The sequence below is a fragment of the Anser cygnoides genome, chromosome 7, assembly GCF_040182565.1.
Source record: "Anser cygnoides isolate HZ-2024a breed goose chromosome 7, Taihu_goose_T2T_genome, whole genome shotgun sequence".
NCBI lineage: Eukaryota > Metazoa > Chordata > Aves > Anseriformes > Anatidae > Anser > Anser cygnoides.
Window position 1 is genome coordinate 8313733 of NC_089879.1, and position 24221 is coordinate 8337953.

The window sequence follows — 24221 nt, forward strand, 5'->3', positions numbered from 1 at the left end:
AATCTTAACTCCAGTGCCAACATAGCAGTCATAAAAGAAGAGTGGTGAAATTCCTATGAGCACAGTTTGAAATATCAATTACAAGGGAAGCAAGGTCATGATTTCTGCTTCCTTAAGAACTCATTCTTTACATAATCTATTCTTTACAAATCACAAGGAATAGTGTAGATACAGGGGACTGGTACTCAGATTGTATATGAATCATGTTAGATGTGCTGAAGAGAGTGTTTAGCCCTCTGCTAAAGTACTCTGTAAAGGCATATGTTATCTTACTTATTCATACGAACAAAATACCTCTCATGAAAGCTGCAATAATTTCCTTAACTCTTACAGGATTAAATGAAAACTTTAGTGGTGAATTGATATAAAATATCACTATGCTTTTAACCAACATGTTATGACCAATGCAGCACAACTGCAGTCATCGAAAGAACTGCAGTACAAACAGTTCAGAGTCTAGACCAATTGTGCACAGGCCAGCATCCTGTGATATCCAAACCCCTTCACTGGAACACAGGACTAGCTGTCTAATCACCACAGAAACATAAAGGTGGCTAATTCAGGAACATTAATTTTCAAATGGTCTAGAAGTTCTTCAGAGACCACCTAGAATAGTTCCCCATTCCTAACCAGAACTCTAATCCATCATCATTATCTCGAACCTCCCAAAGAGCCCTGTCACATCATAAAAGTAACATCATTTATGTAAGGATTATCATCCTCTAAATGGATGTTCTCTGATATGGTAATAGACATTGCAACCACCTTTGCATATTGTGAACGTGAAATCTACTCACAGATGTAGATGTAAAAGGCCATTGGTATGAGAATTGTGAGGTGATGCAGTACTAGTCTTAGAAATTAGAACCTCTGGATAGGAACAACTCATTACTTCCTTCTCTTAATCTTAAATCCTAAGATCCTAAGGCCAATTGATTTAAAAAAAAAAAATCTATTATATACAGAATCATAAACTTTACATAGAAAACTAAATTAGTGTTCTCTGAAAAGTTCCCTACTCCATCTTTTGAAAACCTTATCTGTTTACAGTGCACCAAATAATAAATTAATGGGGGTAACATGAACTTCACTTATTTCCTTGTAGAAGAACAAATCACAGCATGAAAACGTTGAAGGATAAATAATAATCTTGTCAATTTAGGAAGGCAAATGCAGAGGATAATATTACAATCCGGAAACATTGTTTCTGTAGCTGAAGCTTAGCATTCTTTTTCCTCAGCATAAAATTGAAGTGAACTCATTTCTAGGTGGAAGAAGTTTTTAAAGAGAAATTAACAGGACAGAAGATGAATGTAATACTCAAGCACCATCACCTGAGACCAATGAATTTCCATATGCCTCAAAAATAAATATATATAAAAAAGAAAAAAAACTGAGGTTTTGAAGTTCTACAAATTTGAAGTTCTACAAATTTATCTTTGGACACCTTGTAACATATTTACAGCTAACTTTCACATCTGATTGTGAAAAGCCTAGCTATAGCCAAAACCTGGTCATCCACATTAAAAACACCTGATTGATGCAGGGGACACAGTCTTTACAAATGCAGCGATAGTAATGGTAATTAAATGGTAATTAAAAATATTGCTAGAACTTCTGGCAAAAAATACATCACTGTATCGATTTTTTTTAGTCTGCCACACATTCCAGAAAATACTAAAAAAAAATGATTTCAATAAAGTCAAAGAATAAAAATTCCAACCACATACACCTAATATTAACTCTGAAGTTTGTAATGTTGCAGTGCAATGCAGACATTAAACCTTTTAAGATAGTCAGAGGCTAAGAAAGTTAATGATTACAAATAAATATCTAGGTACGTATATACATAGATACTTGTATGTCATCACATCACATGATGACATACAAGTTTCTGTGTACAAACATTTGTATTTTTTTTATGTACACATTGAAAGGCATAAGACATATCACAAATTTACATGTATGTTCAATAATGTTAACTTCAGACTTAAAACTGACAGTCTAAAGTCTATCTCATTTGAGAAAGGAAGAAGAAAGCCTCTCAACCTCCAAAAGTACAAACATCATAATGTAACTCCTCTACAAAGAAAACACTATGTAATATTATGTAAATAATACTATTTGTACAATTTCTTTACAAGTGAAATTTGACTTCAATGCAGAGCTGTCTACATCTCCATAAGCACAAAACAATTGTACTAACCTGTATTTTGATTGGCCATGAAAAATTACTGACATAGACATAGAAAGTGATGTTTGGGTTGCTCCGAAAGTTAAATTTTTCGCAAGAAAAGCTGTCTCTGTATTCCTTAATATTAGCCTTAGAAACAACAGGAATCTCTTCTCCAGATATTGTTCCTGCTAAAAAAAAACAACAACAACATGCATATATATATATATGTTATATATATATGTATGTGTATATATATATATACACACACACGACAAACATTAGTCATCATAAAAAGGGTGAAAGTAAACTGGCACAGGAAACATTCTTAATTGCTTTTAGTGTCTGCATTATACAACTTTAATCACACTTTATTACAGTTTACATGGTACAACAGCTATGTTTCATATATGTAAAGAGAATTTATGAAAACTTACTCTGGTTTCAAATAATCATGAATGAAACATAAAATTGATAGAATTTACATGAACTTTAGAATAAAGTTATGGTCAGCTAAACAGCTAATATAGTGTGTTCTAGTAATTTATATTCCATTTCAATAAAAACTCATAGGTTCCTGTTGACTAAATTAAAATAAAGGAATAAATAAAATTTGCAAACTGTGATATGTTAAGATATAGAATACAATACAGAAATAAAATACAGAATAAAATACAGAAATACATCTATGAAGAAATTTATGAGTTGATGCAAGACTCTGAACCTTCTTTAAATAGGTTTTTATTTTTTACTTTAGTACAATTTCATTGAAGCATCATGCTTCTCCTTGGATGTATTTTCAGAAAGTCAATAGAACCAATTCGAGAAACTGTCTAAATAAAGCTTTTCTTCCTTCCTATTAAAACAAAAAGGAGTAATGGGGCTGAAAGTTGGAGAAAAATAGATAAGCAGCTCCTTTTATCAGCATACACAGACGAACTTTATTGTTTGATATCAATGTTAAGGTTAATAATTAAATTTTTAGCTTGAACACTGAAACAAAGAAATTAAAATCTCAGTCTCTACAGTAGTTAAGGAAGCAATTTATCTTAATTAAAATCACAGCATTTCATAACACTGTCATTTAAAAAAATTAAATAGACTACAAGCTTTTCCTACCAAAGTCATTTTAATTGAATAGGAGAGAAAGTTAACATATTAATGAAGCTTTGTTCAAATTGCAAATTATCATCTGAGTTTTAAATAATATAATTAATAATGGCATAATGATAATGGAAAAAGAACATATTTTGTAAAGTTTTGTTATCAAAATTAGCAACAAAGAGACAATTGGGTTAAAACAGCATAAGGGATCATGAAATCATACGGGAAAAAGACATCATACCAAAATTCACCCTTACCTGTAGAGCCAATAGACCATGTAATATTGAGGTTGAAGTTGTTTGATGCATTAATTGATATATCCAAATTTTTATTTGACTGGGTACAAAAAACAAGATACGTTGAAGTTAACAAAATATATCAGAATGTATTTGAATATAGATCCAGTGCACAGAAACAAATACAGGCTTCCAATCATCTACCATTTTTCAGTTAAAACAGACACACTAATATACAGTCTTCCAAGACAAAGGCAATTGTCTATTTTGCTTTGATAAGGATAGGTCACAAGTAGGAATATTCACCAGTTATCTTTTCAGATTGCGAACCACATAGTGAAATAATTGTCTTTGCAAAACTAAAGAAAAAAATGCATGGCATAAAATACATTTTGATTACAATTCATAAACGATCTTTTTCATCTACTAATAAACATTCCTTAACTGAAGGGTATGCTTCTTTAATTCATCTCAGAAAGATATTAGAACTTGTCATTCATGGGAACAATAATAAAATAAACCAGCTGATAAACTTTTGCAGTTGATCTGTGCTCGTCGATCTAGCATTTAGAAATTTTTCTCACCAAATGCACACGAATATTTTCAGTTTCCAAAAAGATTTGAAATATTTCTAATATCTTATAGGCACTTGACAGATTTTTCATTATGATAAAATATAATGGAAATCTCAGTCATGACTCTTCAAAGCTTGTCTAAAGTTAATCATATTTTCTTACTTGCTCTGGATTTGCTATGAAGTTTATGGCAGTGTGATGGCGATCATCCTCTTGTAATAAGCTGAAGGTAAACTGGTAATCAATCAAAAGGCTGTCTGTGGGCAAAACAGAATGCAGAAATAAAATAGATTCAAGTGTGCATATATTAATAAAATGTTATGCAAGCACTTAGAAATTCACTGTTCACTTTTATTTTAAAAAGCACAGGGTAATCTAAAAGTCAGAAGTATTCATATGACATTTGTACTACAAATTTTTCCTTCAAACTATTAAAGAAACAGAGGCAAGAAAACTTCCATGCTGTTTCTATCTGTTCCATTTCTGTCACTCAACATCAACAGTACCCCTCAATGGCCACCTCAAGTTGGCTTAAGTACAGAAGGGAGAAAGGACCCAAGCCATGCTTAACCCTTCCTGAAATGACAATAAAATGATTGCAAACAGTTGGAAGACAGAGATTTTGAGCCAGCCCACAGTGCTCCTGAAGACGGAGGAATTAAATTACGTCTTAGCTGGGTTATAGCTCTAGAAACAACTGTAAAGGAACTTTCTGGAGATGTGGGCTGCATTTGTCAGGGTGAATCAGGTTTCCAGCACCTCCGTAATGCAAGAAAAAGACCCCAGCAACAGGGATTACTATCGCTGAAATTCATAGAGGGGTCATGGAGAGTCCCAGAATACATTGTTCAGGGTAATCAGACAGTCAAGAATCACCAGAGCTCTCAGAGAGTTATTATATAAATATATTTATTATATAAATTGTACTGCAGTTTAATAATCCTTGTGCAACAGGAAGCAGAGGTGGGTAGGGTGGATCTTGAATGCTCTGTTAAAGGGCCAGATATCTTCAGATCTAAGAGAACTCTTTGACCAATATGGCCCTGCAAAGATCAAAAGATTCCAGCTTTTCCTCTATTATGGCAAATAAGGAGGTGCCTTATAAGTGTAAATTTACATGATTCAGATTAGTATTTTCTATGTGTGAAAATATGATTAGACCAAAATTATCTTAGACACTAAATCCTAGTGAATAATTCTGATGCCCTATTTTAACCCTCTCCTGATAAGATTGTACTAGCCACCAACACTACACTAGCAGAGCATTACAAATAATAATAAAAAAGTGATCATAAAAACAAAATCAGTAAATACAAAGAGTGACAGATTAAGTCAAAAGCAGAATAAAGCAGTGTCAGCCTTTTGTTGGACTCAATAGCGTGCTTACTGCTGACAATCACCTTTTCTGCTGCAACACATCATCTGAAAACATACACTCTTGTATCCCATGGGAAGTCTGACACGGAGGAAAAAAACTTACTGATCAATGAAGTGTGAATACAGTCCAATGTATTGTCCTAATAATTGAAGAAAATACTAACTATTTTTTTCAGAGTATGGAAAGAAAATAAGAGAACTACATGAAAGGAATTACAGTCACCACATTTCAATTAATCAAATAAAAATAAATTAATTTTATTATCAAACAAATGCCTTAGACAATGAGTTTTGATTAGGTATTTGAAAGCTTTTGAAGGTGAAAGATGAATATATATTATTTTTTAAATAATCATTTATTGATACTACTCTACACTTCTATGACTATGCAAATAAAATTAAGAAAGCTTCAGTGACTTTATTAGTGACAATGTAACATATCTCTGTAGTAAGATTATTATTATTATGCCTATTACACAGTAACAGGACAACAAAAGATAGGAAGTAGAGACTGATCCCTATTAAAGGGATTAATAAATCCTTTCATAATCACAACTAGTAAGGCCAAAGGCCTGCAATAATTTGTAAATATGTTAAAATCTGACTTGGTTAACCTGGGGATCCATGAAATACAAATAACTGCTTTAGCACAGATCTTTGCAAATTGTTGTAAATATATTGTGGACTAGTACCACAGCACGCACTTCCACAGAAATTCTGGCTACTACAAAGGCTACATGTAAGTAGGCCTTCAGGACATGGTACGGTTGATTTCTCACAATATAGAGCAAATTTTTAAATGCCATGGTTTTCCTCTAAGCCTAGGTTGTGCCCTCTCAGAGATGCAGAATGTCAGCCAAAAACCAACAGTGATATATGTTTAAGACATCATAAGACAAAACCAAGATTAGAAACATGACTCCTGTCACCCAACCATTAAAAAAAAAAGAAGCACTTAAGTTTAAAAACTTAAAAGTTATTTAATCTCAAAAAAAAAAATCCTTTTTTTTTTTTTCCTGTTTTTAAACAAATTAACTAACTAAAAGCAACAACAACAAAACACGCCCCTCTGTTTCACATGCTAAAAGCCAAGGAGTTAGGAACACATTTTTCAAAAACTGCAGGGAAGGCTCTTCCAATGATAAAAGATGTTAAACTAGAGAGATCGCCATAACTTTACCATCTGTAACCTCTCCCCCCCCCCTTTTTTTTAGTCACTAAACAATTGAAATAATAAATCATGAAAAACAGAGTTGGTTATGCATAGCATCTTTTACACTCAAGATGTCCCAAAAAATTTTATGGAGCTATTGATTAGCAATCACTCCATTACTAGTATCAAAGAGAGTTATATATCCCATGCAGTAGCCGTTATCTCCTTTGTACTACACAGACAACACCACCTGTGATTCTCAAAAAGAGTTCTAAGAGTAGATACACAGACCTTACTCTGTGATCCTTCAAAGGTGCCATAGCACCTTTCACTTACGGCAAGCCAGCCTTATAAAGTGGGAAGAGATTTCCACTATTCAGAAAGAGCACATTTCTGAGTACTAATGAATACAAATTATGAAGTTTTTATTTCACAGAGACCTGCAACAAAGAGGGCAACAAATCATCAGACCTATCTTGGCCACAAAGTGGATGCTTGCGAAGTAGAACTATGTATCTCTTCACAGATGATTCAAATTCAGGGAAGACACCTGGAATGTACAAGACTTGACCATGACAAAGAGCACTGCCTATTGCAGTTGCATGACTCAAGAGTGAAAATGAAGGAGATGATACTACGAAAACACTCCTTTATATCTTTCTGAGGACTGCAAAAGTATGTTGAAGAAGTTTCTTTTTCCTCACAGCTTGGAGAAAGGTTTATTTTCATAGTGAGGATTCTTCTGGTTAGCCAAAACTTTGAGCAAGATTTGCCCGGATCTATTCCTTCAATCAAACATCCCACATACCTGTATGGCTCTAAAGCTAGATTTTATTAGAGTAGAAATTGGAAGAACTAATTTAAGAGGAAATTCAAAGTGAGAGTAGAAATTAAAAGGGACTGTAAAGAAGTCACTCCTCTACCTATTGCATCTGCATCTTATTCTAATTCCTCCCTCTCCTCTAGGTTTCACCTTCTCCAGACAACGGGCAGAACAAACAACTTTCCTTTGCACTGCCAAGCCCCATCCTGAACATAAAACCTAATAAATAATCTATGTTAATGCTGTGTAAATGCACATAAACTAAGCAGTTACTCAGTACATCACACCACGTTTCCCAATTCATAGTGCCATTCAGTCTAGACAGCTTATCTTGTAAATATATACAAAATTTAAAGTGAAATTTAATTGTATAAGTATGACTTGTTCTGAATAGTTAAATGTACAAACAACTAAATGGATAATAGCCGTTTATAACACACTTAAATAGTTATGTAAAGTACATTCAGTACATACTGTTGACATATAGTTCCATGTATTTAATGTCAGGAATTTAGAGAAGCCTGAGATTTTACTCCATATATTTTTCTTTCTCCTGTAAACTTTGATCAAGCCGACCATAAGTATTTTTACCCTTTAGACAAACACGAGACATTTCATAAGTGTTTCTGTTTATAAAGACACACTCACATATAACAGATTGCTTCAATCAGGAAATAAATCTATCACAGCTATACAGAAATTAAGAAATCTCACTGCATTTACATTGTAGCACAGGATGAAAACAAAAGCACAATACAAATAGTAAACACAATCACCTGCTATATAAGCAACACCTGATAAAAGCAATATTATAATTTTCATCTGGCTGATCTATATAAACAACAAGGTTCCAAGTCTTTTCAAAATCTGATGAGCACTGAAACTAAAATAAACAAATGCAACCAACATTTCTGTAAGAGATAGAATTCAAAATATTATCAATGAGCATTAAATTTCAGAACTTAAACATACAAGTTAATAGAATGATTTCAGTGAATTATAAAAGAAAATGCTTGACTCTCCAGAAGTACAACTGATACACTATTTTGTTTTGATGGTGGTTTCATTTTTCCGTAAGAAAAAATGGAGTTACGTTTATTAGTTTTTCTTAAGATATCTTTATTTTCACATATCTTTTTACATATGGATTTACACTTGATGATTTAAACAGAAATTAATTTTTAAAAATCTAGACAATGAATCCCACCTTTGTTCAAAACACATTTCCTCAATCTAGATTTAATTCTCAGCATGTTTTTAATTCACAAAGTGTTAATTAGCTATAATGATTTTCTAAAGACAGCAGGTAGTTAACTATGTTGACCACTGCATAGATTCTCCTCAGAACTATGGAAAAATGTTAACGACATTACAGAATGACTGTTGCATTCTTTTATTTTTAAAAAGGGAACAAAAAGAATTTACCTGAACCATATCAACTTTCTAACAGTTATCTGTTTTTCTAAACAGCTCCAGTCTTTTGGAAATACTATACAGTAGACTGTTTCATTTTAGTTTTAGATTGTTTCAGTACAATGTTAATATCCAACTTCTCTTTTTCTTTTTTTTTGCCATCAATATCCTTCATGCTTACATTTTCACACACAATATTTTTGAAGTAAAAATAAATAAAAATAATTGGTTTTTTTTGAATGTATGTTCAGAGTTTCCCCACACCAATGGGTGAGAGAAAGTCACTGAGACATTATCACATAAAAGAAGTAATCCCACCACTTCGAGCTGTGAAATGATTGTAAAATGCCTAGCATGTTTGGTCTGCAGTCCAGACCTTCACCTCAAATCTGATACAAGATACAGGTGACTCAAGTGCCAGGCAGAAAGAATTTAAACAGCCACATACTAGGGTATCACCCGTAACTCCCCCTGAACTTCAGTGTCTAAATGTTCAGGAAATATTCCTGAACAGAAAAGTTCTTGAGGACCTAGAAATCTCCTACACAAACGCATCGAGCCCACATCCCACCACCACATGCTGTATTTTGAATCTAAAATCTTGAGTCAAAGCTTCTCAAGCAGCCAGCCCAGTACTCAGCTATGAAGCTCAGCTTCTGCAGAGTTCAGCCACTACGGTGCTGCAGCACAACCTCCTCTTCAGAGATCTCACCATGTTGCACACTCCCTTCTTGTTGGTAGTATTAAAACCAGCTCTTCCCATTTTTGCTTAGCAAGTTGTGTGTCACTGTCATCTTAGTGTAGGCAAGGGAGGAGCAGCAGCAGGACTCAAATCTCTAGGGAAAAAGGATTCAGTTTGCACACCCATGGAAAGAGGCAAGAGGAAGTCAAATGACGCAGGCACTCAGCAGGCAGAGGGGAGTCTTACAGTCTAATTTCTGTTCCCAAGCCCACTCCTTCATTCTGTATTAAAAAATCCTTGAATAGATGAAGATTGAATTATAAAATAGAAAAAGAATGTTGGGAGATAAGACCACAATACAATCCTGACATCAACGGTCAAATATAACAAGGACTTATGGTTATTGAGCCTTTTCCTACCTCTATTTTGAAGTTTCCAAAGCCATTTACTGCTTTCACAGTCAAAAGAAATTATTAAAATCACGTCAAAATGTCAGTAATGAGCACATGTGAGAAGACAACAATAATTAGGCAAAGTCACTCAATTAAATGAGAAAATAAAATTTTAAAGCAATAGTATAATCCTAATATTGCTGTTAATTTTCAAGACAATGTTCTCTTTCCAAAAGCCATAACTTCCAACATGGCTAATATGGCTTAATATGGGAGTTTTATGCTCACATCCAACAGGGAATGGGCCTATTCTGATACTCGAGCTTTTATGTTAAAAGAAAACTGTGTTTTCTAAAATGCCAGATTGTTTCCAAAAGAACAAAGGCTGGACAGAAACATTTAGATATTTTAGTGAAGTTTTACTTCACTGTTTCTGAGTGCCGCTAAAACCCTCTAAGAATATATAATTATGATATTATTTGAGAAAATGGATATGTGTAATGTAACTTAGTGATAAAGTTATGTACCAAAAGGTATGCTAAAGAGGAATATCAAGACTGTAAAATGAACCACTACAATCAAGGTTGCCTGTAAATTATTTTTGGGTGAGCGCTCACTTAATGGGCAGCTATTCAGCACTTTGTTCTATGCTCAGTACTCAGTGCTGGGCCCATGCCTCATTTACTACACACTACACAAACCCTCTTCTAAAGACCGAATTAATTTTTAATGTGGCTTTCTATAGTATTCATCACTATCATTTTCTGAGTTCTTCAGAAAAGTTAATGAATTTGTTATAACATTACTGTGAGATGAGCAGGCACTATTAGTCCCATTTTATAGGGCAGGAAATGAAACAAAAGAGACCAAGGACAAAAATATCTATTAATTGTGAGTTGCCAATCTAAAACACTTAGAAGTTTAATTTTTCATAATATTTCAAATTATATAACACTACATATGATCATTCTTATTTTGCAGCTCCTTCCATCACTCACTGTGATTCTTTCAACTTTTGCAACATAATAGGAAAGGAACATACACATTCATCTACATGATCACTGATTTCTACCTCACAAACAGTTCCACTCTGTGTATTGTGGAGGGGAAGAGTATATAGCCATGATATTAAAAATTGTATAATACTGCCCTACTAAAAAAGCAAATCAAAAATAATCATGCTAATGACCTTTATTCTTCTACTTTACTGGCATCCACTGCCTATGTAGCACATTTCAGTACGGGAATTTTATTAAGTAACTTTAAGAATCAGGCTGGAGTAAATTCTAGGAAATTGCTTTTCTTTTTGAGTTGCTTCTCCCTTTCCCCAGGTCCTTCCAATAAAGCACCCCAGTTCACTTCTGCCAGCAGGGAGGAAAGAATGAACCTGAGTTCCCAGCAAGGGAGCAAAATATATACAACTCAACACAATCATGGGTCTTGTAACTTCTTATTTTCAGTATTTTGACCCCCAAAATTAAAGTTTTGGGAAAGTTCTAAGTCAAAAGTACTGCAGTGCATAACGTACAGCCATAGAGTGTGCTACCAGACCCACACATAACAAAGCCTAATGCCTTTCAATGCAACTGTCTGATTCATTCCATTGTCCTTATCTGTCATTCTCTGCCTCATTTTCACTGTTATATTAAAATGTTGATGTCCAACATTGCTTCTCCATTGTGACAAAAAGTCATGTTCTATCAATGTTGAAGATCATTTGATTTTCACCTGATCAATGACTGATTTTCCATACTTTTTCCTGATAACTTATAATCACAATTAAAGCGTGCTGAAAAGCATGCTAAGGGACACCAAAAGCTGCCAGAGCAACCTTACTTCAGAGGGAATCCCTATAGCCAACTTGAAATTATGGTGGATAGATAGTCACTGAATTTGTAGTAAGAGATGATACACCTGTAAGAGTGGTAGCCACGAAACATAAAATCAAAATGTTTACTAGCAAAGGATGGGTAACAAAAATATGTGAAACCTCTTAATTCACTAAATAAATGTCTGGCCTACTCACAACTATGTACATATTAATAAAAACTTTTAAGATCACACTTAAGAAACTATATTTCAACCATTCATTCCCGCCAGTAACATTATTTCAATATCTTCTTTAAAGTAAAAGGCAAACAGGCAATTACATGCCTGAGTTGGTACATTTTCATGATAATTTTGCATGACCAAATTACACTAATATTATGAAAAGAAACCCCATAAAATACTACTGTTCTATTTTTTATTTCTTGAAATCACCTTTAATGTTAGAGTTTGAACACTCCCCCAACCCACCATGACTGCAACATCACAGTCATTCTACCCACATTTTTCTATTTAGGGAACTCTCTATTCATGGTGATTCTAGAAGTTATTCTCTAACCTCTTCATTGTACAAACTGTTTGCCTCTCTCCTGCTCTTCCAAAGTGACTGCTCTCTATTTTCACTGAGAGTTTGTTGAGAACGGTTCTATTTATATTCATCTTTGTCAGCAAAAATGTTGCTTTGGAAACCAAGTTCCATTATCAAATGCTATAAATCAAGTTCATTTGTGACCAAAATAAGTTCCACTTGTATTACATCAAAGTTAGGGGGTTACCACCAGACCTATTTTCAGTCAGGATAATTGTTTTGAACTTTCAGAGCAGCTGTCTGATTCATTCCATCATCTGCATTGAACAGTCATCCACTGCCTCATTTTCATTGTTATATTAAAATATGTTGGTGTCCAACATTGCTTGTCCATTGTGACAAAACAAAAAGTCATTTACTGTGAAGTCTTTACTATGAAATAGCAAAATTTGCATTTTTTGCTATACATAATGAGAGTGGAATGAGTTTTATAAACCTCTAGCAATTACTATTTATATGCCTCTTTCCATGTAGAGAGGTTGTGTGACAATGAATTTCACAGAAGTTCAAAGTTTTAAAAAACATACAGCAACAACAAATCTGTGTTTCTTTTTAAAAAGATGAACTAGGCTAAAAAGCCCACAAAAAGACATAGGAACTACTGTCATAACCAGCAAATTGGGTAACTAAATATTATTTTAAACACAAATTGTTTCTCCTACAATATTTTTTTTTTTTGGAAAGGCATAGTAAGCTGTCAATTTTGATCCTAACAGAGGGCCAGATACAGAAAAATCTGATCTGTGTTAAAATTTTACTCAATTAAATGTTGTTAATAGTCTAGGCTCACTCTACCTTAACTAAAACTTTCTGAAGACAATGGATGTTTTTCTAAGACAGATATTCTCAACAAGGAGGATGAGTAATCCTTGATTCTCTACTGACTATAGAAAGACCTAGAAGGCTAATTAAGTCTGGACATAGGTTTTAAAATGTAATTGTTGTAGGAGTAATTACATAGGTATGTAAATGTTATGGTAAGCAAGGAAAGACTTGTTATTGAAATCTAAAAGCTGAGGAACGGTTATAATTACCTTGGTTTCTTTAAGCATAGAGTTTAAAATGATCCATTTTTTTTTAAACCCCAGACCACAGCTAAATCTCAATTTTTTCACACATCTTTCACCGAAGTCTTAACTGAAAAGATTACAACAATTGATAGACGTTCTAGAGACAGCTGCAGACCCTTTAAAAGTTCTACACAGCACCATGGTCAACAAACAGAGTTTGGAAAGCAATGAACTAGAGAACTATGAACAAAGTATTAGAAAAATAAGTAACAACAAAGAAGAGTAAGTGTATCAATTGACAGTTCTTTACAAAACAGTTTTAGAGAAAAGTTCTAGATTTCTCTAATTATGGCGTATTTTAAAGCCCATGCCACAGGTATTATGTCTAGTCAAAAATGTAAGTATTATTACTTGATAGTAAGGACTGCTCTGTAAATGATCTTCTGTTTTGTCACAATGGGCAATCTTTTTTATATCTTAATTCTTGCAATATTCTTGAAGTGTTATAAAAATAGGAGAGAGCAAAGTACAAAAAGAAAACCAAGAAAATATATCTCACATAAAAAGGGAAGACATTCCAACTTATTTCTATCTTAAATTTTCTTTGTGATCTAGATGCTTTGGATGCTTTAAAACATTTCCATTAATGTTCTAATTAACATGAAAAATTACTTTGCAAAATATTAGCATCAATGATCTCTAACTTGAGTCTAATTTTTCTTTAGATACATAGTTCACACATATTGAAAAGGTCTCTGATTTGCTCTTCTGACAACTGAAATGGAACATCTACGAAAATACAAAATTAAATTATTTTTTAAGTTTATTTTTTATTGCCAAAGAAGGATGTTTCTTGTCAAGGTTATTTTAAGCCTTGCTCTTATTATGTTCAGTGTATTATATAATCCCTATAAACAAGGTACTTTGTTTCCTTTTAGAAATAAAGGTATTTTTATTTTTAAAATGAATCAATGCCCATAAAACTACTTCAGGCATGTCAAATATGCAAAAAAATACTTAAAGAACTGCGCATGCTTTTGTAAATCTACATGCCCAAGTTTTCATACAACTTCAGTACATATTTTCATACAATCACTTTTACTTGGATTATTAGCATAGTTTCTATCCTGGCTCTTCAATAATTCAATGCAGACCTCAGCAATTAAAAAGTAACCTCTGGTTGATCAGGCATTACAAGGAGACAGAACATGTACTTTGCAAAATGGCTATAAATATACACAGATAAGTAGGTACTCCTTTAATATCTCAACATTTTCAAATTTTTTTCTCCATTTTTCTCATTATCTAGCTGAACTTTGCTTAAGAAGCCTTAAATCTACAGTCTCAAATGTCAGAACGTACTCCACATTGCTCAACTCTACATGATTTGTACAAAACACACAATGTAAATTGAAAGTTGAGATGTTTCAACTTTGCTGATATTCTTTGCTGTTTCTCAAACAATTTTAACGTGTTAGTTCCGAAGACTAAAATCCCTTACAGTAAATGAATCCAGACCACTTTCTGCAAAATTGTAGTTTATACTGAACAGAAATGCATGTTGTATACCTCAATGTCCAGTCTCCTGTATTTTAATGTCATGAATTGCAGCAAGTGTTTGTATTGTAAAAAATGCTATGCTAAAGCACCATATTTGCACAACGGACAGCAGAATACTTTTGCATTAGAACTTTGAAAAGAAGATGCAAGATAACACCTTTTCATTTAAAATAAGATCAGGTATACTTAAAGTAAAATCTGCTGAATTAAATAATAAAATTCTTACTGTTTTTGGCTCATGCAAGGAATTGAGTGCCGATTCAGCAAAAAACATTGATGGAATATTAAAATTTCAATCGTTTATAAATGAGATTACATAGCTGCAATCATCTAGTCTGCACAGCTTTTAAATAGGAAGAAATACCTCAACTCTTGTTAGAGAGTACAGGCTAACAAGAAGAAATAAATCCAGATTCTTTTCCTCGCTCCCCATGAGTTTAGCTTGTAGGGTTGACAATTAAGTACAAAAAATAATAAAATGTTTGCTTAAGCTAACTAAATGGAAATGATAGAAGGAGGGAAAATGGACCCTGAAATGCTGTTTTTTCTGAACCCCAAAGCAGTGACCTAGTCTTCAGAGGAGATTTATTCTTTGCCTCAGAGAGGGAACCTTGGCCACTGTGGCAGGACTCACCAACTCCTTTCTGAAATAACTTCCAATACTTAATTTCCACCTCAAACAACTGTCTGACATTAAAAGTAATACTGTATTTTCTTAGCGCTATTTTTTTCTGTAAAACAGAAACTGGCTACAGCTGTGTTTTCATTAATTTAGGACACTTTTGGCCACGGAACAAAAGTATTGCTAATCAAAATGAACCAATGGAATAAAACTCTTCTCATTTATTGTTTTGTCAGATGAGTAGCTCCTACAGAACAATTTCCTTTTTTTTTTTTTCTTCTTCAAAGATATCAGATACTGACTTTTTAACACAGGTCTTCTAGGAACTGGATTACCATGCAAAAATGAACATCAAACTACAATGAATACTATGACAGACTGTTTGCTCTTGCTATTTGAAAACCACTGATCATGCATATCACTTACATGATCCTATCATGCGGAGCAATCCATTACAATGAACATGAGCGAAGTAACATAGTTGCATGATGAAATTTTACAACATCTTCCTCATCGGAATTTATTTTTTTCTTTCCATTATTTAGTCTACTGTTCATTTTAATAATGACCTCTCTTCATCTTATCTTTCATTAGCCGTTCCTAAAGCCTAATTCCTAAAGTTCTAACACTTCAAAATCTGTCTAGCCTTATTTTCATAAAACTATATATAAGTGGTATTCATTTCTACTCAAGACTAGCATTCTGAAATCGTCACTTCATTGACAAAGAATAAAAAAGTGTGATTTTTGCCCTTTTAAGATTTTTCTGCTCACATTTTTCACAGCTTGTTGTTTCTCCAAAATTATTCTAATGGCCGTGACACTCCCTTAAGGGGGTAACACAGTAGAGCATATTCATTTACTCATAAAAGTAAATATAAAAGGACAAATCAAATATATATACATATTACTTTTCTACCAGTGTATCTTCATACTCCCTGACAGAGACATTTTTCAAATTTCCCTTAACGTCTTGTTTGCTATTGTTTCTATTTTGCTAATGTGTATTGCTGCACTTTGACCTCATGCAGTTTGCTCTTCCATTTTATATCAGCATTACCATTTATATCAAGTGACTAGTAAATTACACTTTATTGTCAATGGGTTATATTTCCAGGATGTATTTTGAAACAATATTTACAATTCAAGCTGAGAAAAAGTGACAAACTAATAATAAGGTCTCACAGATTACTTTACAATATGCTGAAATTGAGCTGAGTTAGCCAAAGTCAAACTTGACGATATCCATATTTTAACATAATATAAATTTTCTTAAAGTTGATAAAATCCAAGGTTTTACTGTTTTCTTGAAGCAGAAGTGACCCTCTATTTACATGATCAGAGCTTTTCACCCATATACCCTTTAAGGACTTCACACTACTAATTCCAAAGCAGAAAATATTACTAAATATTCTCTTGATTTTTACAAACGTGTGCTAAGATTAGGTGGTTCAAGACTCAAGATATCTGAATAACATACCTAGTGATAAGAAGACAGTTGCATTAGGTGCTCAGCCTGTTATAATGAAAGACACTAAGCTATCCTTAACAGTTCATATCTGCCAGTGGTGAAAAATACTCAGCTGGCGTAGACAAGTTACCACATCTTTCAAAGAACTCCCAAAGGAACTAACAAATTCTGCTACAAACCATAAACCCCTTTCCCGTTGAAGTTGGGTTTTGTTTTTGTTTTTCTTCCTATTTCGATTGCTTCAAGATTTTACTACAGATCTTACCTCAAAGTCCCTCTGATCAAGAATTCTCTTTTCCCTGGGAAGTCAGCACTGGAAGCAATTCAACTGTAAACCCATCACAAAGGTAAAAGAGCTGGTTTTCCCTTCACTGACAGAAGGTAAACTAAAGGAACACTGATGGATCCTTTCCTATTCCATTTGCTTCCTACAACTTCAGGCTTGGGTACCTGAGGGGCTTCCCAGGTGTTTGAGCAGTGGCAGTCCCCATCTTTGTGGACATCTTAGGAAAAACAAATACAAACACAGCACACTGTAAGGATTCAAAAATAGCCATCCCTGTGAATCCCAGGTCAATACAGAGACTATGTAGAACATTGTGTATATGCAGATCTTTGCATCAGTTTCCTTCTGATTCAAAAAACCGTTTCATTCATGGGCTAGAGTCTCCTACAATGAAAAGTATTTCTTCTGAATGAGTTCTCCAAGCCAGTCTCCCTCACAGATGTCCTGCCAAGTTTTTCAAAATTTAGATTTTTATAAATAATAATGTTTCATATTATTACATATTAATTAATTGCAATAGTACTTATTATATTTAAAATATAATAATATTAAAATATTATAGTACCCATGGAACAGACAATTAGGTGATAAAGTCTAATTTGGAATTTTATTTGCATACCTTTCTGTTTATCTATTATTCTCTTCTGCTTAGGACTTAGAAAGATAGCTCGTCCAGGGTAGTGGCCATCTTTATTTGACTAAAGGTAGTCTAAACAAACAGTGTTTCAAAACAAATAGTCACTACAGTAAAATGATCTACTTTATCAAACGTCACATAAATAGTACATGCAAGGAGATGCCAGCTAGTAAATGCACTGATGCATTAAAGCTATCAGAGAAAGAAAATAATCCTTATTTTAAAAATATAGTGTGATTTCTGAAACAGATAAACAAAGAAAATCCCCCATATATATATATTTATATATTTAACATATATATATATAAATGAAGGATTCATCTATTCACAGTAAAGTCTGCAGATGACTGGCAACAAAACTGTTTCTTTAGCCTGACCAAAAAAACTACAAGCCAACCTAGAATTTGGCAAATGAGTATGCAGAGCCTGGGGTGAGATCATGATACTTTATTAGGAGCTTAAGAATCTTGGTGTGGTTATTGTTTTAATTCCCTGGAAGGAAACAATTTGTGTGGTTATTCTAGCTCAGGGCAAAGACTCTCTATCTGTTGTGTTGCTCTTTATATGTTCTCAGTCAGTAGGTTTGTTGAGAGTAATCTTTTCTCAAATTACCTAGAAACATCTGAGTTGAAGTAAAACGTTCCACAAGAATCTTGAAACACTAAGATTTCTTTTTAAATAGAACTTATTAAAGACAATGATAGGCATTATTGGTACTGTATTTATAAATAATAAAAATTGGCTCATTCTGTATCAAAGTCAATCAGTGCTAGGTATAATCAGTGGAACTAGTTATTTTAAGTCAAGCATGACAGCTTTACAATTGCAATATGTAGCTAGTTTAAATTAATGCTGTCCTAAAAGGAAACGTGAATTCTACAAATCAGTAGTGAAGAATCTAACTGCTGGTAGATATCAATTCAACTAAAACATACACATTTTCAGTAGCTAAAATTTATTGTTTCTGCCCTTCAAGTTTCAACATAATTTTTAAATACCTGGAAAATCTCAGTTAACAGTTTTAATAAAAGTGTTACTTGCTATTTATCTTCTAAAATACTCTCCTTGGAATGTTCTTGAGTTTAATCATTTTCTGTGTATAGCAAGTCTGCCATCTAGTGCTTTATGGCCACCTCTAGAAGATGTTTTATTTCAGGCTTTTTTTTTTTAATTATTTTTTAATAAAGGATATCATGCTCTAAGTTCGTGAATGCATATACATGCATGTGCATATACACACACACTGCTTAAAAATCACATTTTGTCTTGCTGACAGGTTGCATTACATGTTTCAACAGCTACTCAGGTCTATTTGTATCTGTAGCGTACAGCCATCTTATAATTGTGCTCACTGACTGTGAGAGCTACTCACAGACTAAGAGCAACCAGAGCTAAGTGTCATTCCAGATCTACCACCCACCTACCCCTAGAACAATTCTCTTCAGATGCTGCTTATGTCTGTGCTGTCAATCAACTCTTCTATGAAGATGACGACCTAGTTTTCTACCCCTTCATTGTGCCAGATTATGGCAAAGCAGGTTGACCACATAGAAAATTTGGTATAGCATTTAAAAAGGTTTCTTTCAACAGTTTTGTTCCCTCCCCTCCTTTTTTTTAAATTACATTACAAATACCATAATTTTGTAACTGCTCCTGAAAATTGTCCTATATTAGAACTTTATTTTTTTTTCTGACTTTATAATCAAAGAAAAATAAGCAGATTCAAATAGTAATGACTGGGTCTGAAATGTATTTTGACAACATAAACAAGGATGTGTTATATTACCCTTTTGGCTTGAGACATCATCGAACTGAAGTTTCTAAAAAGTAATTAGAGGGAAAATGCTGCAATAAATTACTTACTTTTAAAATCTATTCTCTATATCAAAGCATCTTTCTAGTTAGCACTATCACAAAAAAAAAGTCAGGAAAAATATAAACACCTCTAAAGGAATACCAGCGCTTTTACTCCAAAGTCCAGATATCAAAAAGTAATTAAGACTTGTCTTCATTTTTTATCAAGTGACATGAATTTTAAATGAATGGACGTTTTGGATATGAGAAGACATATAAGGGATATAAGAAACAAGAGTTTGTTTTTGTTTTAGGTACCCCTCACTTTGTGTAACAATGTCACTTAAAAGATTCAAAATTAAAATTCTATTTCATAAAAGAGTAGGAATAATGGTAAGGACCAGCACCTTTCTTTATTTTGCCCTTTTCGAAGCCCTGAGGTATCAGCAGTAATGGGGCTACTGCAGCTCCAGGACTGCAACAGAATCCTTACAAGGTTCTACAGCCAGAAGCAAAATTCCCTTCTTCCTCCTCAGCTCCCTGCACAGATACCAGATTTTATCTTAAGAGCTTTCTCTGAATACACACTTCATGCTTCCTCACCAATTTCAGATATGAAAGTATCATTCCTCATCTTGGTAAGTTGCTGGTATACTGAGAGAATTGCATATTACTATCCTTTCTGTATGTACCTCAAGGAAGCAAGCAATAGTGTTATAAAATATAATTATTATATTGCTGAGAGCATGGAATTGCACAGTAAAGCCTTAAACCTATTATTTAGATTGCTCCCCCAAAAATTGTTACAAAATATTTAGTAGCTCACATACGATCATATTTTTCCTGCAGTGTACTTTAAGTAAAATAACATTAAAATAAAATAGTAATAATTAAATTTAAAATATCCAAAGATTTTTTAAAAATATGTAAGTATTGTTTTCTCGCTAGTTATTATGTTGGATTTTTTAGTGATGACCATGTGAGAACTCCGCAATGTTTTCTCTGGCTTTCTATTTACTCCCTTCACTTCCACTAGGCTGACAAGGAAAGCTCGGTGGTGCCAAGGCTCTGCAGTAGAACTGAGCCTTAAGGCTCCTGCAGATGGGCCTACCACCTTCCTTTTTTATATGCTGCAACCCAGAACATTTGCAATGGTGGCTGCTGATTTACTGTGTGAAGGCTTCCACAAATGGCATTTCATAAAACACAGAGCTGAGAGGAAGATTAGAAAGAGTTGTGGAGGAAAACACAATGAAGCTAGGTAAACAGTTGAAATTTGTACATTCTTTCAGACTCTTTTATGGATAGATATTAATGCTTGCTCTTTTTCCAAAGGCTTTAAATCCAACAAATCTCCAAAGACAAATATTCTGGTGAAGATGGGGGGGAGGGCGGGGGGGGGGGGGAAGAGATCAATAAATAGGTTTTAATTTTACAGAAATCCGTGAATTATTTGGCCCACTGCTTTTTTAAATTTTCTTCATAAGTGACCCATCCCCTCCTGACCTATATTCATTACTGGATTCTCTTTCTCAAAGGTCATGTTCTAATCTCTAACGAAGCTAAAAACTGCTCTGCAGTGCAGTAAACACTATGATATTACTCTGGATACATAATGCACCTCTGAATGCAAAATGCAAGTTGCTTTTTCTTTGAGTTTACAGTCATAGAATCACAAAATATCTGCCTAGCCCAAGGATGAAACAACAGATTCATCAAAATTGTTAAGTTACTGTTATTTTACTGAAAGGCAACGACACTGTTGTATATTGCTGAATGTATGAGTTTCATGCTCTGTGAGTGTCCTGCCCTGTAACCCACCACTGCTGCCTGTTTCAAAAGAGCAATCCATCTGCAGAAGTGGAGGAGCTACTAGTTCCCACTTTTCATTGCTGATGGTAGTAGCCAGAAGTTATTAAATGAACTAAACGTGTTTTAAAGGGTAAAAGGGAAAAATAACAAAGATAGCTGTGTACGTTTTTCAACTACTTTTTCTTGGCTGGCTACTCAAATGGTCTTAGCTAGGAATTGTCAATGGCATACGCAACTCTTGGGAGCTCAGCTCAGCACTGCCTGAACCACAGAAAATGCTTCTGCTCACATTCTTCCTGGGGAGAACTTTATGGACAAAATGGACAAAAGGAAGAGAGGAATTGCTTCTGCACACCTAGTGGTAAGTGACTCATCTGGAAATTCTGACAACCAAGCCGGTGAATAATGCAATTTACACTCTCAGTACTGATTTGTTGTAAGCTTTAATGCCTGCGCACAGAGTAGTATCAGAAACAGTTGTAGTTTTTACTTCAAATGTAGCATTGGAACTGTGACACTCCAACTAATGTACGTATAACAGAAATTTTGGAAAGTTTTCAGCCATAGCAATGTGGTTTTCTAAAAGAGGTTTATGCAGGAGAGTATAATATCCTTTCAAAACTAGTGATTGTTAGCAAGCCTATAATCCACCGTCTACATAACATATCATGAATTATGTAGTTAAACTCTCATTTTCTCTGGAGCACTGGTTTAATTATTTATCCATTTATGATTTAACGCATTGTGCCTGAATACAACCCAGGTCAAAATCACGAAAGTGGCATTCATCCCAGGAATTCTTCACAATCGGTCTAAAACCATCTGGTTCTGCTGCATGTTTCTTTGCACCCAGGAGCACTGGTTCTGACAGCAGCATATTTCTAATGCTGACATGCGAAGAACTAATCCACCAATTTAGATGCACACTTTGCTATCTAGGTGTCACTGTTATACATCACAATGGCTCAGATACCAAAGAACAACAACAACAAATACATATCCATCATGACAAAATGTTATATTTATGGTTTGTGTACATGCATAAGTCAGCTGAACAACCATCTCTGGCCTCCACTCAAAATTCATTTATATGGATTGAATCAGCTTGTGATCATGCACAGAAAGATTGGCTTCTAATAAAAAGGCCTGGAGATACAGAGCCTCCCTCCTAGAAACACAGAGGCGCAATCCAGAAGCATACCTGTTCTCAACCTACAAGAATATTCACAAAGGAAAACAGAACTGTGATTTTTAAATTCATGAAACTCTTTCTTTTGTACTTATATTCTCCTTTTTATTATTTATAAGGAATCTTTGATCAGGTTTTCTCGGATATTTCTAAACAACGGCATACCAAACATTCCTGGCCCAGGAAATCCTTCCTCTTATGAGCTTCCTGAGCGGTAAATTGCAGGATGTAAAGAGGGAGGGATACATCACTGTATGGTTGCCCATTTGCTATACTCTTCCCGAGACATTTGTATTCAGCCATTACTGACAACGTGGTAATAGAATAGATAGTCCATCATATAGCTGCTCATACATTCTCTTATACATTCAGTACTTTTCTAATTCTTGTATCTATGGGTGAGGTTTGTTCTCATCCTCATACTCTGAGAATTTTGTTTTCTCTGTTGTGCTTTTTCAGTCATGCAAAGAAGTCGTGAAGAATGAAATTAATTTTATTAGAAGCAATGGACTGCAATTTTCTCACAATCTGGATAATATAGCATTGAAGGCTCTGCCTATTATGAATGTGCTACTCTACTTTTATTAAGTTTTGATAATTCAAACGAAGTAGGAAAACTACTTATGGCCAGTGTTGCCAAGTTTCAAAATGCCGTATTAGAATGAAATCTGATGTTTAATAAGCTGCTCCTGTCACCCATAGGATTTGGTGACATTGCTGCTCTGTTTAGCTTTTTGTTATAGTATTTGTATTTAGACTAAGCCTCTACAGTGCTTCAACACGCTATCTGAATCTCATTTCTTTCATAACTCTTGTTCTTTTTGATAATGCTGGGTCTGTCTGTAAATTTTCCTGTTCTCATTAGTGCTCAGATAACTTCTACAATCTCAGCATTATCTGTGCACAGCAGTAATGTTTTGCTTGCTCTCCTACATCATTATTAGAAGGAACAAATAAGAAAGGAATTAAAACAATCTGTGCTATCCCACTGGCTAACTATTAAGTTCAGACTTTACTAAGTTAAACAACCTACTGGTGTTAATACTAGATCAATACCAGTTGCATTCCCCTTCCTAGGCTTGAAAACAGTGATGACAGGCAAGAGGGAAGACAGGACTAGGCAAGAGACAGGCAAAGTAGGCAGAGAGCAAAAGATGGAGACAGCTCAATTACCTACAGGGCAGAAGGTATTCACAATATCACAAGTTGCAGGAAGTTTCTCTAAGGGAACAAGTGTTCTCAATCCTGCTGTTAAGAGAAATTGAGGTCATCCCATAACATACAAAAGTTAGCCATACACTCAGGACTGAATTCTAAGGTTTGAACTTGGAAAAACATTCCAATTCAGGATAGCATTTGCACAAGTCAGTAAAGTAAAATTTAAGCACATAAAACATAGCCACTTTGAAGACTGCTAAAGTCAAGCATGTGACTAAAAACTTTCCTGAAGATCCCAACCACTACAGCAAATTCTTAGCTGTATTCCTATTTCAGTAC

The 24221-nt window shown here is 34.1% G+C and overlaps 1 protein-coding gene across 12 annotated transcripts in view; it reads right to left on the reverse strand.

Moving 5' to 3' along the window:
• ATRNL1 (attractin like 1) overlaps positions 1-24221 on the reverse strand; it is a 495684-nt gene that overhangs the window by 284055 nt on the left and 187408 nt on the right. For 10 of the 12 annotated variants that reach the window (XR_010832767.1, XR_010832768.1, XM_013174611.3 and 7 more), the window contains exons 22-24: positions 4251-4345; positions 3535-3613; positions 2207-2364 (exon numbers count right to left, since the gene is read on the reverse strand). Coding sequence is in view for 9 of the 12 variants with exons in the window: in XM_013174611.3 (XP_013030065.3) it covers positions 2207-2364; positions 3535-3613; positions 4251-4345 (332 nt within the window). In the remaining 3 variants the exon portion in view is untranslated. Of the gene's footprint in view, positions 1-2206; positions 2365-3534; positions 3614-4250; positions 4346-9671; positions 9691-24221 lie in introns of those variants that run through there. The other 2 variants (XR_010832769.1, XM_013174615.3) reach the window with 2 other exon arrangements.